Here is a 19,479-nt window from a genome sequence, read left to right as displayed (position 1 = left end):
ATATAATAAAATATTACTCCAGTATAAGTACTCCTTTTTCAATTTTACTCGAGTGAAAGTACAAAAGTACTCGACTTTTTATGTACTTAAGTAAAAAAGTACTGATAGAAAGATTTATTTTGCAATTTTATATAGGCTACGTAATTTAATTTTATATTAGGACATATTTTTTATAATCCTACTGCTCAAAATACCTGGGATTTTTCCAAAAGAACCACTATATGGAGTCAAGATATATTTTTGTTGTTGACTACGTTGACGAGAGTGATGTAGTAATGTTCACTGTGAAGCTTACACTGCGAAGTACCTGAGAGAAAACAGATCTGACCATCTGATTTTCACCAGTAAGAAAAAAGTGTTTTAAAGCTTGTTGTTTTGCAGAACATATATGACATGAGAATGCATGTCATATACGCCTGAAGTTAGGAAGAACATTTTAAGGAAAATATAATTATAGTGTCTGTCTATTTACTGTTGTCTGTCCGCACAAGCACTCATATATATATATAAAACAATGAGAAAGTCTATGGCGAGTGAACGGCATTACAAACGCTGTGTTTCTCCCTGCCCAAGATATCTGGCGGCAGGGAATACACACGATTTGTGTGTCATTTGTTTAGGAGCAGAGCATGCACGGTCAGCTTTCGAGCAGCTGTTTGTCATCACTGCGAGCCCTCGCTGCGCACGCTCCGCTCTCGCCTGGCAGCGTTTGATGAGAGATAAAAGTAAAAGTTACTCAAAATAAAACTACTCCAGTAAAGTACAGATACTTGAAAAATGTACTTAAGTACAGTAACGAATTAAAACTACTCCGTTTTACAAAGTAACTACGTTACTGTCCACCACTGGTTTTAATTCACATATTAATAAGATGAAAAAATGAAATAATGGTAATGATAACATAGCTAAACTTTGACCTTTTTTAAATCTGAAAGATGCAGAAACACTAATTTGTCTCAAATAGCCATGATTACCGCAATCTCAGCAATAGACAAAAGAAAATCTGTGATGCGGCTTTACTAAATTATGCTCCAAAATTGTGGATTACACTACCATCTAATATCAGGGAAGTATTTGTAAAAGAATGTTAAATTGAATGTTTTTATTTTGGTGTGTGCTAGGGACTATTTGTAATAAATTATCTTTATTATTATGTTTTAGTATTTTATACTATATTTTTTATTATATTAGATGTGCTATACTTAATTAATTTTTTCCTATAGGTTTGATGTATTTGTTCTTTATTTTATTATTAGATGTCGAATTTGATATTTGTTGATGCAATTTTTGATTATTTGATTTTGATTATGATTGTAAAGCACTTTGAACTGCATTTTATGTCTGAAAGGTGCTTCTGTATAAATAAAGTTTATTATTATTATTATTTTCTTATAATAATTGATACTCACCCTGGTCTTGGCGTCAATCTGAGACCCCCTCTCTAGCAGCAGAGCAATCATGTTTGTATTTCCTCGTTTGGAAGCCACATGAAGAGGGGTTATACCATTCTAAACAAAACAATGCATCCTTTAGTAAAGACTAAATATTCATATTTGAAAATATAGTTATTGAAATAAACCAAATAAACTAGAGACACTGTCTGCTGAAATCATGAGAATTTAAAAGATGAACTGCAAGTATTTGATTAATATATATACAGTATATATATATATGAAATCTGATAGTACAATATATGAAATTCATACATTATACTAAACAATAATTAATTAGATAAACTGCAACAGTGTTTTAACCATGGAGAAATGAAAGAAAAGAAAGCACACACCTCAAAATTATTCCCGTAAGTAAGATAGTTTACCCAAAAATGATAATTGTATAATTTCAGTGAATAAGTGAATCTGTTCCTTACAGAAAGCATTGATTTAGAGCAGTGGTTCTCAACCAGGGGGTTGGCGCCCACTAGGGGGCCTCAGCCACCTTCCAAAGGGGCCGCAGGATGACAAGCAGTTCATAATAATAAAATAGACAATGTCTTAGCCTATACTGGGGGAGGGCTTTGATTATTGTGTTGGACAAGGGAGGCCTTCAAATCAAAAAGTTGAGAACCACTGATTTAGATGGCTTACTACCAAACACGCTATATTTGTCAGTTGAGGTTGCCGCTTTTTAAAGGTTTTAGCAGTATATGATCATACCCTGGCTGTGAAGTCTACAGCAGCCCCTCTGTTGAGCAGCAGCGTGGCCACATTAACATTACCGTAGTGAGCAGCAATATGCAGAGGAGTGAAGCCACTCTGTTAGAGTAAAGAACAGTATTGGGATAAAAGAAGGGATAGAACAAAGAAGAGGAAAGAGGAAAACAGAATTAAGGTAAATGTCTGTGCTGGTCTTCTAACTGATTTAAAACGTCCATCATTCATGATCTACCATGCAGCATTCCCATGAATCATCACATTTGTGCAAAACCTTGGAAAAAATGGAAAAGTAAACAAAACGCCTGGATTCTCATCTGCTACCAGTGGATCCAACCATCCCATGCACTGGAGTGAAGGAAAAGAAACGAAACTTGGATGAAATAAGAAACGGAACGATTAGAATTGTAATAATATATGAGCACATTCCCAGTGTCATATGAGTTTTCATGAGAGAGATGAGTAGTTTCTCAGTGACAATGAAAGGAAAAAAAGATGACGAACAAAATATCTGAACAAACAAATGTTATTCAGCAACTACTCACTACATATTGCTAAAGATGAAAGAATAGATAGGAAATTGGCATTGTCTGTCTTACTCGTTCGTTTGATGGAGCCATTTTTTCTTACCTTTCCATTCTGACAGACATGGTGCAATTTAAAAAAAACAGAATTAACAAAAAGGTGCAGCAAAATGTGACCGAGAGACTTCTACACAGATAGTGAGAGTGACAGTATGAGTCCACATGCACAATTAAGAGTTAAACGTCTGTTTAGTTTGTTATTAAAATCATAAGTGGTGTTTAAACAATATAATGAACCCTAATTCCTGCTCAAAACGTTCATTGAAATAAAGGAGCATAAAAACGTGTTGATGAGCTAGAAACACCCAAAAACCTTTTGAGGAAACAGGGTGCTGCTACTAAAATAAAAACAACAATGTGTCATGCACTATGCAATTTAAAAGGACAAGACTCTAGTCTTCCCATGCACTGTCAAAGAAAAATTCAGTGTTAAGTAGCACATTAGGCTTTACAAGAGCCGAGACGAATGCAGGATTCTGCTGAGAATCTTAATACCTCTGTAGTCCTGTTGACCATCATCTGAAGATGCACATGAGGAAGAAAGTATGGCATTTTCATTAATATGACTTTTTTATTTATTTGTAACATTTTTATCTTAAAATGAATAATTCCAAAAGCACACATATAATTCAGTGAAGTGAGACGTTTTTTTATATTCAAATTTTCATTTTAGAAAATGTGCTGAAAAGGTATTCACCCTCGGGCCATCCATGTAGATGAGTTTGTTTATGCATCAGAACAGATTTTGAGAAATTTAGCATTACATCACATGCTCTTCAATGGATCCTCTGCAGTGAATGGGTGCCGTCAAAATGAGAGTCTATAAAAGTCTGATAAAAACTTTAAACTGTCACTTCAGGCCAAAATACAAGTCCATAATTCATAAATAATAACACTTCCTCCTGTGAAAAAGTCCATCCCCTGTTGTCCTCTCACATCATATTCACCAACATATTTGTTTTGGACTTTTTTCGCTTGTAAACAGTGTCTCATCTGTGTATATTTCTCTCCTGATTCAGACAAAATGAATTTTTCCTGGAGAAAGCAACATTATGAATAGAGGACTCTTATTTAATTTGGAAGCAACAGTTTGAAGTTAGAATCATCTTAAGAGTCGTGTGGATTACTTAAGGATCATTATGATGCTTTTATCAGCTGTTTGAAATCACATTCTGACGGCACCCATTCACTGAAGAGGATCCATTGGTGAGCAAGTAATGCTAAATTTCTCCAAATGAAGAAACAAACGCAATTGCATCTTGGATGGCCTTAGCATGAGTCAATTTTCAATGTCCAAAAATAGTATTATCATGGTGAACATCCATTTTTGAAAAAGCATTAAAATTAAATCCCACTCTCTCACCTTGGACTGGACATCAGCATTATGGTCGTTCTGAAGCAGCAAAGCAGCTGACTTGGTGTCATCCTTGCGGGCAGCGATGTGGAGCGCAGGCAGGCGGACTTTACCTTTTGTGTCATGTTCCAGGAGCAGAGAGACCACCTGATTATGACCCTGCTGCAGAGCAATGGCCAAAGGAGTAAAACCATCCTACAAACACAAGCAATAGACAGGCAGAGATAAACCAACAGAACCATCTCTTTGTTCAGATACAAAGGCCATTAACAAGTTGACCAATATGCAGGTCAAAACTAGGTCCAGGAGTTGGAAGTCCAGCTGATCAACCATCTAGACCAGCTTGGACCAGATAATGAAGAGTTTAGACCAGCTAGAAATCATGTAAAACCTTCAACCATCTGATGATTTTGATTATTGGATATACTTATTGGATATACTTGGATTCATGATTTCAAGTCATTCAAGATTTAAGATTTCACTTCAGAAGCAAGTCATAAAAACCACAGTCTATGGAAATGTGTAAACACTCTCCTCTTTTTAGCAGGTACTTGTATGGGCATGTTGCAAAGAATGGAAAGACACACACACAACTCTCGCAATCACAAACCTCTGTGGCAATACTCTGGTTTCCATCATTCTCCAGAAGATATCGCACAACATCCAGGTGATTCTCTTGAGCAGCCATATAAAGTGGAGTGAAGCCATTCTGTAGTAACATACCGGCACCGTAAAGCTAAATTATAATTATAACAATTGATTAAATACAATTTTAATCACATTCAATGAAATTATATATATATATATATATATATATATATATATATATATATATATATATATATATATATAATAAAAATATATATATATATATATATATATATATATATATATATATATATATATATATATATATATAAATATATATATATGTGTATTATTAGAATATTACAGGCTCTCCTCACCTGCGATTGCGAGTTTACATCTGCTCCTCTTTTCACCAATAACTTTGCAACTTCTTTCTGCCCAGCCAGACAAGCAATGTGCAATGCTGTGTTCCCTTTCTGAAGAGGAAGAAAGGGAGATACATATTTACATCTACTGTAATTGTGCACTTGTTTGTGTATGAATATGCTAGGATAGGATAGGATAAACTTTATTTGTCCCCGAAAGGAAATTTGTCTTGGGCAAAGATAAATAAAACAAAATTAAATAAAACAATTAAAAAACATACATTAAAATATAAGTGTATACGTATAAAATGTAAACTATGTACAGTGCAAAACACAGTAAAGTGCTAATATGCTATAGGTGCATTGTTTTTGGTAGAATTCAGCATTTTTATCGAGGCAGGAACAAAAGAAAGCTTCAGTCTATTCGTTTTACACATTGGCATTCTTAGTCTCTTTCCCGATGGCAGCGACTGATATTCGCTAAAAAGAGGATGTTTGGAATCAGTGCTGATACTTATTGCTCTTCTCATCACTGCCTGATCATATAAAGTCTGTATGGGCTCATATTGATTAATTCCTATGATTTTCAAGGCTGTTTTGTGGATATGAGCCAATTTGTTTTTCAGTTGAACAGACAAGTTTCAAACCAGACTGTGATTCCGTAGCGAATAAGACTCAAGCGTGGCTCGGTAAAAAATAAGCAAGATATTGCTACCCACCCCATACAGTCTCAGCCTTCTTAAAAAATAAAGCCTCTGTTGTAGTAGTGTGCACAGACTGTCAATGTGTGTATGTGTATGCTTAACATAAGAACAGCTACCAACTGGTACTTGGAGACTGCATGAGACATTTGACCTAATTTGCAGAAATCCTATCAGGCAAAAAGGACTTCTAGTACATAATAAATCAAATAAAACGAAAACCACTTAAACAATCACATTTCTGCTCAATAAAAAGTCTCCAAAGCTTTGCTCTTTGCAGTGTGCAAAGCTCTCTGCTGTCAGTGTGATTGCTCGTGTGTGTATACAGTATAGGTGTGTCTTGGTGTGTCTGTTTGGCCCTGTGTGTCAGACGACAGGAATCATCAGAGTCCTACTGTACTCATCATACTGGATGACTGGCATTCCGTCATATTTACTCTCTCTTTCTCACCATTTGGGAATCACATACCCCTTCCCTCCAATTTGTAAGTGTCTATGTGTGTTTAACCTTGGTTGAAGAGTCCACGGTCGCACCCCTCTCCAAAAGTTCCTCCACCAGCTGCACGTGACCCTCTTTAGCTGCTAGATGGAGCGCATTGAGTCCATTCTACACGCAGAGGGAGACATGATCAATACATTTTTATCAGTGCAGATTTAATATTAAGCTACAATTTTAATTTTGCTCATGATAAATAATAGCATACAAGTTGCATAAAAACAGACTTTGGCGAAATAATTTGACAGGGGTAATACTAGAACAAAAATGTTTCATATAGTAGATCTCTCATGTGCATTCTGTATAAGTTTTTACTAAATATGGAGAATTGTTATGTACGGCTCTAGAAAAAAGACTGAAAAAGATTAATTGCAAAAATGAAAGATTACAAGATTATAGAAATGTAATGTTAAATATATTAGAACATAATTAATATAGTAAATAAACGTTATTTTATTTTTTAAGTTGTTTATTTTTATTCTTTTTTTACTTTTCCCCCAGACCCAAGTTTGAAAATTCCTTATGTAAAGAATAATTATGACAGATTTTACTACTGGCTAAATTTGGCAATGGTCTTTTTTCTATTTTAGTACAATGATCAGAAAAAAAAGGTTGTTGTAAATTTGAGCCATTATGAAATAATTAATTTTCATTATATCATGTAAAAAGTCACTTGTTTTATTTTTATTTTATCAAATCAAACTTACGTTTAAACATGGAATTTCAGTGTTTAATCAAGCTGTAAATAAGCATTCCCTTTATTCAAACATCACCACCTGTCTTAATTTACTAATGCACCTCATTTTATATTTGACGGGTAAATCATGACAGCTCTTGTGTAACGCATTATGGCTAACATTCAGACTCGTCAGTAAGAGCAGAGAGAATTAACGAGACTCTAATCTCATTTATTTGGATAATGAAAGCTGAAGGAGTTTTCGCATTCAGAGAGAGTGAAAGAGAGGAAAGAAGAAAAAAACAGATAAAACATGGGCAGATTATATTGCAATATCACTCAGTGAGGATTAGAATGGTGGATTTTAGAGAAAACAACATTGAATGCCTGTCCATTGTTGTGCTGACATGCTCATTATTACTGGCGACTCCAGATGAAGCCATAATGGATAATGTCATGGTCAGAGCAGAGGCAAATTCAAAGGGGTCATAGCAACTTAGCTATGACATAGTTATGACATTTGTCTCTGATGGCATTTCAGTAATATATGTTCGCTATTTCACAAAATTTCAAACCCAGTTTAATGTAATTTAATGTCAAATAAGTAAATAAATACATACATACATACATATATAAAATGTAAAAAGACAGCACGATCACCCTTTCAAAGGAAATATTTCACAAAGATGTGAAAATGTGAAACATGCTTCATATAAAAAAACAATGTATTGTATAAAAACAATGTTACTGTAACATTAAGGCACTTAAACACTGTTTTTCTCCTTTTCCCCCCCCATGTTGGTCATGGTTCCACATGACCACAACCATCAGTGCTACATTTACATAATATAAATATGGCACACCTTGCTAAAACCAGTACTGATGATTGGTTGAAAATTTTGCAGTTCGTGCCTGTGACAAACCTTACAGAATGCATTTTGCATGCGGTATCTCCTATACGTAGATAAAAGGACAATTTAATCATACATTCTCAGAAAAAAAAAAGTACAAAGCTGTCATTTGGGAAATACCCCAAGCAACAAAAGCTAAAAGGTACATTGTTATACCTTATTTACCCCTAAATGGTACACATTAATACCTTTTAATACCAGCTTTTGTCAGGAATCACTATGGCTCCCTATAACATCATAACAATGCAATTTGTGCCCAGGCTGGTCAAAAATTGAGAAAAGCAAACAAAAAAAACATACACATTTCTAATAGTAAGGATTATCCTTCACTCACAAAGCACAATCTACTAGGACTTTCTAAAGAGTGGAGCTAACACAGAGTTGACAGAACATTAAGCTGGAAAGAAGTTTATGGCAACCCGCTTCCTGGAAAAATTAAAATTCAGTATTGCTATTTTCTCTTAACAGATTAGATTAAAAGCATTTAAATACATAATCTAAACTGCTTTAGATGTAACTGTGCAAAACTTCCAATTGTTGAATTCCTTGAGAATCTTAATCAATGAGACATGGAATCAATGAGACATTGCATTCATTTCATTCATTTCATTACATTCATAGTGTTTTATGTAAAAAGTTACCTGGTTGCATGTGGAAATGTCCTGTCCGCTCTTGAGGAAATCCAGCACCTTTTCAATATTACCTGCCCTGGCCGCCCTTAGGAAGCTGGTATTACTGTCCGACTGTAGAAACAACAAAACAGGAAAAACATTAGGAAACTTCAGGTCAGCTCTAGTTAAAAAAAAAAAGTGAAATCACAATGAATTTCCAAGTAAAACAAAATTAAAGAAGAGCAAATGCAGGGTGAGATCTTATTTTTTTTCCGACTGTAGAAACAACAAAACAGGAAAAACATTAGGAAACTTCAGGTCAGCTCTAGTTAAAAAAAAAAAAGTGAAATCACAATGAATTTCCAAGTAAAACAAAATTAAAGAAGAGCAAATGCAGGGTGAGATCTTATTTTTTTCCCCCTATCAATAATTGTTTGAAAGTTGACCAGTCATTTCTGATAATATACACTACCTTTCAAAAGTTTGGGGTCTGTGAGACCCGAATACTGGAGTGACTTCTGAAAATTCAGCTTTGCCATCACAGGAATAAATCACATTTTGAAATATATTAAATTAGAAAACAGTTATTTTAATTTGATATATTTCACTAAATTACAGTTTTACTGTATTTTTGACCAAATAAATGCAGCCTGGGTGAGTATAAGAGACATCTTTTTAAATCATTAAAAATCTTACTGACCCCAAACTTCAAAGTTTATGGTTAGCGCTTATGTCTCAGCGAGTGAATATAAGTTGTGATTTCAGTGGGTGTATCTCCTTTTATCAAAATTGTGTTTGAATGTGACTGCTAAATATAGACAGCAAAACAGAATGAAGGCAGCTGACATGACACACACACACACACTACAGTGCATGTGGTTTAAGGGGACTGTCCTCAGGCATAGTGGTTTTTATACTGTACAAACTGTATTTTCTATGTCCCAACCCTACCCTCACAGAAAACTATTGGCATTTTTTGAATTTCAAATAACACAGTTTAGTATATTTTTAAGCCATTTGGTTTACGACAGTGATCTCAAACTCAATTCCTGGAGGGCCAGATAGCTCTGCACAGTTTTGCTCCAACCCTAATCAAACACACCTGATCCAGCTAATCAAGGTCTTCAGGATTACTAGAAACTTCCAAGCAGGTGTGAGTTGGAGCTGGTTGGAGCTAAACTCTGCAGAGCTGTGGCCCTCCAGGAATTTAGTCTGAGACCACTGGTTTACAAGGACAAAGGAAGTGTCCTCATAAATCATGTTTATGTTGTAATACCCATGTCATTATACACATTTGTGTCCTCCTAAACCATGCATTCAAACACACAAACAGATCCGCATATGTGCATGGTATCTTGCCATGCGAGGAAGAAAATTAATGCTAAGATCAAATTTCAGATTTGGCATCAATCAGTGAACATGTGTTGATTTGTAATGCTACTGAGCAATTCCTTTTAAAGCCCTTGGCATAAGTCACAACTGTGACAATAAAACCTGCATGTGCAATACCAATGCAAAAATCCTCAATGTACTGAATAATGAACACTACAGAGCAGGAAGACAGTTCAAGTACAGAGCAGGAAGACAGTACGGTTATCTTTCAACAGCTGCGCAAAATGTATTAAAACATACAGATACATTAGAATTGACAAGCACATTGGTGCAAAGCTCTGGCATTTAAGATGTTAATGAACAGATCGGTAGGCCTACCTCTCAGGTCATGTGGAGCGTGAAGCATTAATGTGTCAGGTCATTACAGGTTTGACCGAAATGTTTGAGACTTGACCTCTGCTCCTTCTGAGGTTGAGAGGTCACATGTTAACCACAGACACTATACATTTGCTGCTGAAGTTGCCTTCACACATGCTTCACTATTTGAGCTCATATGGGCAACAAAGTTCCGAGGTAAGAAGTAAACTAAAAATCAGGTATAAAAATGAATTAAACACCAAAGTCTTGAAATACTTACCATACAAAAGTAACCCTGCTATATCAAACAGCTTAGATCAGCTTAAATTTCCAGCATTTTTGTTGGTTAGTGCTGTTTTGGTGCTGGTCAGACTGGCCTAGCGCCAGTACACAGCCGTGCTGTTGGCTTTAGTTAGTGAAGCTAGTCAGTTAACATGGTCTTTCTGGTGATGCTAGTTGACCAAAGTGGTTGACCAAATTGGTTCAACTGTGGCATTACTCCAAGAAAAGCCTTTAGGAACCTTTATTTCCAAGACTGCATTTTTCACAGTATCTTCTATGTTCCACAGAAGAAGAAAAAAAGTCATATAGGTTAGGAACGACATGAGGGTGAGTAAATGATAACAAAATTGTTCTTTTTGTGTGAACTATCCCTTTAAGTAAAGATCTGAGAAGTTGAATATACTAAATGAGATCTTAACTGCAATCGCCATGGTTACAAAAAGAAAAACAGAAGATTGTTCTGCATTACGATCCCAGCATCCCAAACACAACATATGCTGGCCTTTTCAGCAGAAAATTGACCTCAACATTCCTCTACTGAACCTAGATATTATTAAGATTGTCTTACCATGGTATCTGCCACAGAATTGTAGGAACGGTCCAGATATGGATCACTTCCAACGGTCCGCAGGTCTTTATCTGAACCACATGCCTTACACATTGCTGCATTGCCCATTGTAAAGAGTAACCCAAACCTTTGCAAAAAACTGTGCTACACTTTACATCAACGTCTCCCTCGCTCTGCCTTTTCCAGTGATTACCAACCACTGAACATCAAATAGCTCCTTGGGAGATTGATTCCAACTCGCTCACATGCACTTAGCTTTATGGGTTTGCATTATCCTCAGCCTTAAGGTAGTACCCAGGAGCCCATTCAGTTATCAGCTTCAGAGCATCTATCCAGCTAATGTGAAATCCCCCAAACTTTCATGTCTTCCTCCTCAGGTCCCGAACATTGTCTCTTATGTGCTCTCTCTGATCCCTGCCCCGCATCTTCTGTGAGTATCTGCGTCCCGTATTGGCACAGACCCCTTGGCTCTTATCTCCTACACTTTTCCGGTCTTTTCTCTCTTCCCGCCTGGCTTCGTGACTGACAACTGCGGCCACAAATGTGTCTCCCATTGCTATATCAGGCCGAATAGACACCCCGTCCAGGATCCAGGGCTGGGTTATTTTTAACCCCTCCGAACAGTTGTGTTGATTGATATTTCTGTTGAAAACCATGATACTTTTTTTTTTTTTAGGATGCTGTGATGAATAGAACAATTCAAATCAAAAGTATTTATTTTGTAACATTACATATCCTTGCTAAATAAACGTATTCCAAAAAATTGTAGTATATTTGTAAAATATCATTACGCTTTTCCATTTAAAAATAATAGCAATATTTTTAATGAACATCATTAAAAATTGCAAATTGTTATTCAATGTTAACATTCTCAGCTCCTTGTGTATCTCAGTTATAATAACCTGCTTGTTAGTTTGACAATGCCAGTCAAGTAGTTATAGGTTGCAGCAGGCAGTGGCTGATTAAGCAATGAGACTGCACAACATGCTCCTAGAATCTGTTTGAGTAATATATGGGTGTCAAAACTAAAAAGCACAGGCTCACGCAGTTTGATGAAAGGTTATATATAGGCCATGGCTAGATAGACGTTTGAGAATGCATCACTTGTCTTACCGGAGAAAATTTATTTGGATGTGGTGCCCCTGGGCACTTGCCCAATTGCCCATATGGTTAATCTGCCAATGGCAGCAGGTCATCCAAGGTCACACAGCTTAACACATTAGGTGAAGGTGATGTTTTATAACACATCTGTGCTAACAAACACTTTTACTTCCTTCAATGCTGTTGCTTTTTCAACCATTGCCAGCCTCTCCTTAGTAGTGATGGGTCAAGTGATGAATGAACAAAATACTCTGGAAGTGAACTAATTATTTGAGTTTACTTTTGGCTGCATTTGAATATGATCAAAGACTAGGTGTAAACATGCACGGAGAATTTGACTACAGAAAATACAACATTTTAACTCCATACAAATGAATGAAATTACTCCAATAACATTTATTCATTTTGCTGAATGAAATTGAGCAAGAGTCGATAAAACGATCCGATCTCCCCATCACTACTTCTTTATTATTTTTCCTCAGGAAGAACATTTTATATTTTAAATTAAATCTAATTCAATGAATAAATTAGGTGTAAAAAATGAATCTTTAATACTGTAAAACATTTTCAAAACTTGTATTTTCAGATTGCAAGAACAAAACTAAAGCATACATGAGTTATATCAAAAGGTTATGTCATCACATATGTAGCCAATGAGATTTTGCACTCTAGAGACAAATCTGCATACAAGATGATCCTATTTCCTAATCCTCTTTCAGTATCTGTGCTCTAAAACAGGTGCGGAACAGCTGACTACAGGATTTATCGCTGGAGCTCATCTGCAGCACAAAAATACTAAAATGCAACCATAAAAAATGTGCAATAATTATTATATATTGCATGTACACAGTTGAGAATTAAAAAATATTTGTATTAATAATAAATAAATACTAAAAGTACATTATATCAAATAATACAATAATAAAATAAAATAGTTTTTTAAAAAGATTTTAATTATAATTAGATTTTGTATAAAAAGTCATGGCTATGTTGTCTTACTATAGGGGTGTTGAATTCTAATATTTGTACACATTAGAAAGAGATAATAAGAATGATTAATAATGTTTAATTTAAGTGATTTATATGCATGACAATTGCAGCAGAGCAGGACAAAGTTTTACAAATCACCCCTAATTTGACTGATATTGCTGGACTTGCACTATGTAACACGCCATATGACATCATCATATCCTCCGACCTCAATGAACCCTCTGTGCATGTGAACGCGACTGAGATAAACTCTCATCACAGTTACTTTACATGTGCTAACACTGAAAGCACAAAAATGAACAATTCACAAAGAATAAATTCAGATTAAAATATTACTAATTAATTACTAGATGCTACATTTGCACATTACGAAAGCAACTGACTATTTTAATTAGTATTAGGGCTGTCTGAAGATTTTGGCATTAAATGGTCGCAGAATTCTTTAAACAGAACAGACACATGTCACCCAATAGGTCAGCTGTATCTGAGCTGGCATGGATGAATTTGAGGTAAAAGTGCTGTTGTTAATTGTACCTTGCGTTTGCGCTCTGCTCTCTCTCTGTGTCTCTTGCGTCTCTCTCTGGCTTTGGTGAGAGCCTTTATCTCTGGAGGTTGTTCCAGTTCCCGTGCCTTTTTCAGGTGTGCTGCTGCGTGTGCCATGATGCCAAACCACAGAAAACCATACACAGATACCTCTCTATCGCTTCAGATATGGAATAGTCCCATAAGCTTTTTCATATTAATGTAAAGCAAATGTTGGCGTCCTTGATCTGCTTTTCCCAAACGGCTCCTTTGAATAAGGCGATAACGGATGCTCTGTGCCACTGTCCTCCCACAATTCACTCTCAATAACTCCCTCCTCAGTGCAAACAGTTTGTCTCTTTTTTCCCCCATCGAGTGTGACTCCAGTTCATTGGTTGGCTGAAGAGACAAAAGCCTTACTCGCTGAATCTGAATTTATATCGCCATGTGTGAACTAGGGACCAGAGAGAGAGGGAGTGACGGAGAGGGAGAGAGAGAGAGAGGAAGAGGGCCAACCTGCCTGTCCAGATGTGGAGGCATTCAGCTATATTCCAGCTGTAGGATTGAATGTATGTATGTGTGTACTTCAAAAATGTGAGCGTATAAGAGAAGAGACACAATAAAAAGAAGTGTTTGTTTCAGAGAAAAACATGAAACTGTTAATAAATACTGTGTGGCAAACAGCAAGGACACCTGTGGCACATTGCGTGCTCCTCGGAGCTGGGGAGGAGTTTAGGGAAGACCACAGTGGAGGCCGGAACACTGGGAATATATACACTGGGGCAATGCTAAGCCACATATACAAATCCACCTGGAGGGGAATGATTCGCTCCGACACACAGCTACTGCAGTCATAGACCTGACCTGGTGGGGTGGTGTGGCATTGTGGTTAATGCCCAGGGCTGATAATCAGAGAGTTGCTGGGTCAATGCTGGTTCAAAAAGGCACTTAAACCTGCAGGATGCTCCGGTGGGACTGAACTACACTCTCAGAAAAAAAGGTACAAAAGTTGTCACTGGAGTGGTACCTTTTCAAAAGGCACACCTTTGTACCTAAAGAGTCCATATTGGTACCTTACATATTAGTACTTAAAAGGTAAAAAAGTGTACCCTTTGAAAAGGTACCGCCCCAGTGACAGCTTTTGTACCTTTTTTTCTGAGAGTGAATCCTCTTGGATTTAAAGGTGTCTGCTAAATGACTACTGCAGATGCTATAGAGAAAGGAATCTATAACTATTTCTTAGTAAGGATCATACTTAAGCGGTCTCTGACTCTCAAAGAGTCAAGATAGTCTCAAAATAACTACGTGTCTGTTTTAAGTTTGGGATCAGGGTTCTTTTTTAATATACTTTTATTCAGCAAGGATGCATTAAATTGCTCAAAAGTGACGGTAAAGATTACAAAAGTTTTCTATTTCAAATAAATGCTGTTCTTTCTATTGTTCATTGATGAATCCGGAAAACTAAACATAATTATTAAAGCGCAATTGTTTTCAGCATTGATAACAACAAGGAAGTGAAGCAAATCAGCATACTAGAATGATTTCTGAAGGATCACGTGACACTAAAGACTGGAGTAATGGCTGTCGTGAATTCATCACAGGAATACATTTGAATGACATTTAAAATCTAATAATATTTAACAATATTACTGTTTTAACGTATTTTTGATCAAATAAATGCAGCCTTGGAGAGCATTAGAGACTTCCTTCAAAAACATAAAAAAATCTTGCCGACCCAAAATTTTTGAACAGTTGTAAATATATTCACAAATACATAACCTATTGAACATTCACGATATACAATTTGAAGTTCATAATATGACCTAAATGCACACTACGGTGTTAATAAATTCCCAAATGTTGTATATAATGCAGTATTATTAAATAGTGAAATACGGTATTAATCTTTTTAAATTTCATAAATTTAAAGTTCATAAATTTGTTTATTTATGGTTTAATTTGCATTTGCAATTCTGTAAATATTTTTGCACATTTTTTGAGATCTGACAGGTTCACAAATACATTTTTAAAAGTATGTCTTCTTTAGTCAGTCGGGTAAGGAATTTTCAACTGCATTTGAATTTCAGTTTCACTTTTCTCACTTACAAATTAATGTCACTACATTACTGAGGAACACTTCAGCTGACCTTACAAGTCGATTTTCAATATGATCCACAAAGTTAGTGAGGACATTTTCAGAAATGTGGTCCTTACAGTGTAGACGAATCTGCACACACACACACACTCACACACACACACACACACACACACACAGTCAGTCGGGTAAGGAATTTTCAACTGCATTTGAATTTCAGTTTCACTTTTCTCACTTACAAATTAATGTCACTACATTACTGAGGAACACTTCAGCTGACCTTACAAGTCGATTTTCAATATGATCCACAAAGTTAGTGAGGACATTTTCAGAAATGTGGTCCTTACAGTGTAGACGAATCTGCACACACACACACACTCACACACACACACACACACACACACACACACACACACAGTCTGGGTCACTATCCTTGTGGGGACTGCCCAAAGGCATAATGGTTTTTTATATTATACAAACAGTTTTTTCTATCGCCCTACACCAACCCTACACCAAAACCTACCCCTCACAGAAAACTTTGTGCATTTTTACAATCTAAAAAAAAACTAATTCTGTATGATTTATAAGCTTCTGTACCCATGTACAAAACATGCACACACACACACACACACACACACTAAACTGTAACGCTACATCCATTTTTCTCTGTCAAGATACTTCTACACCACCTTTTGGCCTGAAAAAGTAACTACACCTTTTTTATAAATTATTTATAAAATTATATATCAGCACACTGACACCTGGTGGTTACACTGCACACTAGATGACATCCAAACGTCTACCTCTGTGTGAGTCATTGATGTAAGTATTAGACCTATAAGACAAGCACTGAATCTAAGATCTCTGAAAATGTATCGTAGTTTGTGTATATTAATCATAGTTATGGTGATGTCAAATCATAGTAGGAACAGCTGAAACCATTGACACCACTTTACTACCATGGTTAGATGAATGGAATAATGGTTTCTATAGGACAAACTATAATATATGTAATAATAAAATATAGTATTTTGCACATTTATAGACTATAGGTACAACTGTCTTAGTTATAATAAAAACAAAGCAGATTTGACACTTCATAAATAGGGTACAAACTGTTTTCCCATTCCTTTTCAATTGTATATCCAACAATTAAAATCATAGAATATCATAATTTTGATATAATCTGTAGAATTAACATTATATCACACAAATCATGCAATGTAAAAAAAAAATGTATCATTATAAAACATTTTTTATATATTTTGTCCACCCATAATTGAATTCAAAATTGCAATTAACCTAAGTTTAGTGTTTTAACAGGTTTTAAACATGTCCTAAATTGTGGTAACAAGACTGCTTAAATGAAAATTCTGTAATGCAAGACCTATTTCCAACTCTATTCATGGGAAGTACCATGCCACCATCCTTATATATATTTTTTATATGAATCAACCCTATTTTTTTTTAACTACAGATGGTGCTACATTACAGTAAGGTATTCTCATCCTTAACAAGCGCTGCATCTCATGCTATTTATTCACGTGTAAAAGCAACAGACTAAACAGCAGCAGAACCTGTTCAGATGCAGAAAAAAAATCTATAAAACATTGATCCTTTATGACAACTGATAGTCTCCAGAGTAGAGCAAGAGCTGTGTAACTAGAACAAAGATACAGACTCACACAGTAAAAAGCACGGCAAAGATGGACCATCAATCAAGTTCGTTCAACCTGCTTATTGGAGGTTATACAGTCAGCCAGATCACAATTTCAGTGTTAAACACTCACCCTATGAATCTAAAACAAACGTTTTCGCCACAATGCCGAATTGTGATTGGTCGCCAGGATATTGCTATGCAGTTGTATTTGTGACTCCCTAAGTATGACCTCACAATGAAGCAGATAAAGATCATGCTGTAAACCTGCTGTAAATATGTTAAAAACACCACACCGCAAGAGAGACGTTTGACATATGGTTCATTTGAGCTTGAAAAGGTCTTGTCATTCTGATAAATGGACAAGCAGAGGACAGGATCAATACAGTGATAAACATGAGCAGTGTATGCAGAGGCACCAAGTCTCAAATGTCTGCGTGCAGAGAGCAATGCTCCCAGAGGAATACAAGTTATCATCATCTCTACACTTACTGAACATCATTACTCAGGATACTTATGTTTCACCCATCACAGCTGCTAAGGCTGGCAAATTGTGCTGTGTCAAGGGCTTATGCTAAAAACAATAAGAGCTTTTTTTATGTGTACTAAGTAGTAATTTCACAGATGATTTTCATCCAAAGTGACTTAAAAATAAAGGTTCTAAAAGGAGGTTTTTGCAGCGATGCCATAGAAGAACCTTTTTTTTTTTGGTTCCCCAAAGAACCCTTCAGTGAAAAGGTTTTAAAAGAAGAACTTTTTTTCCACTAATAAATCTTTTGTGCAATGGAAAGCTTCCATGGATGTTAAAGGATCTTCATGGAACCACTGATGCCAATAAAAAGCTTTGTTTTTAAGAGTGTACTGTATGGGATGATATATCACCACTGTATTTCTACTGCTAACTAGCATTGTAATGACCACCTGAGAAGCCTGGATGTAACTTTGCAGTAAACATATCTATGATGACAATTCAAATCTCAAATATAAGAAAAGTTTATGGGTGTATATTGTGTGTAGATATAGTCAGTGTATAGTCATAGCTGAGTCTACACTTTTCCACTCACATCATCTAAAGCATATTCAGTCTTGAAGCTCTTACAGTGTTTGTTATTAAGCCATTAGTCAACACATCGATCTTTCATAAAAGCTCACTCACAGTCAACACTCAATCCTGTTTCTCTGCACAAATCCATGACTCTAATGCACTAGATGTAGAAGGAGGAATGCAGCAATATTGACATTTTTTGGCCGATACAATAGCCAGTAGTTATTATGTTATGGCCAATAACAATATATTGTCTGCTATTTAAAAAAAAAGGTATTTACACTAAAACTCCAATATAGAATTTGACATGCTGCAGATTAAATCAAAACATTCATTGTTCATTAAAAGGATAGATAAAGGATAGATTAAATTGATCAAACGTAACAGTAAAGACATTTTAAAAGATGACTATTTCAAAAAAATGCTGTTCTTTTGAACTTTCTCAAAGAATACTGAAAAAAATTTATCATAGTCTCCACACAATTAACTTTTTTTTCAACTATGATAATAATAATAAACTTTTCTTGAGAACCAAATCAGTATATTAGAATGCAGTTATGATGCTGAAAATTAAGCTTTGCCATCACAAGAATAAAGTACATTTTAAAATATAGTAAAAAAGAAAATGGTAATTTTTAACTTGAAATAATATTTCACAATATTACTGTTTTTACTGTATTTTTTATCAAATAAAAGGTTAACATAAGACTTCTTTCAAAAACATTAAAAAAAAAGCTTACAGACCCAAACTTTTGAACATAGTGTACAGTATAGAAAAGATGCCTTTTTAGTATTATTTTGAAAACCAGCATAAAGAAACAGTATACTATTTATATTATAATATATTATATATTATATAATACCTTTATATTATCTGCTTTCAAGAAAACGAATAAAATGTTTACAAAAACATTTAAACTGGCTAATGCCAATATGGTCACAAATATGCCTTTTCTATTTAAAAGCATGGTGTAAACAAATAATAATTTTAAAGACTCAATAAAGCCTGACACACACACGTGCACACACACACACACACACACACACACACACACACACACACACACACACACACACACACACATACACAC

At 35.4% G+C, this 19,479-nt stretch overlaps 1 protein-coding gene across 10 annotated transcripts in view; it reads right to left on the bottom strand.

Moving 5' to 3' along the window:
* The window catches only part of ank2a (ankyrin 2a, neuronal), a 48,342-nt gene extending 34,387 nt beyond the window's left edge, over nt 1-13,955 (bottom strand). For 3 of the 10 annotated variants that reach the window (XM_016247742.1, XM_016247745.1, XM_016247747.1), the window contains exons 1-9: nt 13,604-13,955; nt 8,470-8,571; nt 6,254-6,352; nt 5,057-5,155; nt 4,702-4,800; nt 4,101-4,286; nt 3,233-3,256; nt 2,157-2,255; nt 1,410-1,508 (exon numbers count right to left, since the gene is read on the bottom strand). In XM_016247742.1, coding sequence (XP_016103228.1) covers nt 1,410-1,508; nt 2,157-2,255; nt 3,233-3,256; nt 4,101-4,286; nt 4,702-4,800; nt 5,057-5,155; nt 6,254-6,352; nt 8,470-8,571; nt 13,604-13,729 — 933 coding nt within the window. In that variant the 5' untranslated portion in view covers nt 13,730-13,955. Of the gene's footprint in view, nt 1-1,409; nt 1,509-2,156; nt 2,256-2,783; nt 2,793-3,232; nt 3,257-4,100; nt 4,287-4,701; nt 4,828-5,056; nt 5,156-6,253; nt 6,353-8,469; nt 8,572-13,603 lie in introns of all 10 variants that reach the window. The other 7 variants (XM_016247743.1, XM_016247746.1, XM_016247744.1 and 4 more) reach the window with 5 other exon arrangements.
* Nucleotides 13,956-19,479: the final 5,524 nt, after the last annotated feature.

Source organism: Sinocyclocheilus grahami, unplaced genomic scaffold, assembly GCF_001515645.1.
Source record: "Sinocyclocheilus grahami isolate Dianchi unplaced genomic scaffold, SAMN03320097.WGS_v1.1 scaffold852.1, whole genome shotgun sequence".
NCBI classification, from domain to species: domain Eukaryota; kingdom Metazoa; phylum Chordata; class Actinopteri; order Cypriniformes; family Cyprinidae; genus Sinocyclocheilus; species Sinocyclocheilus grahami.
This window is presented reverse-complemented; position numbering and strand designations above follow the sequence as displayed.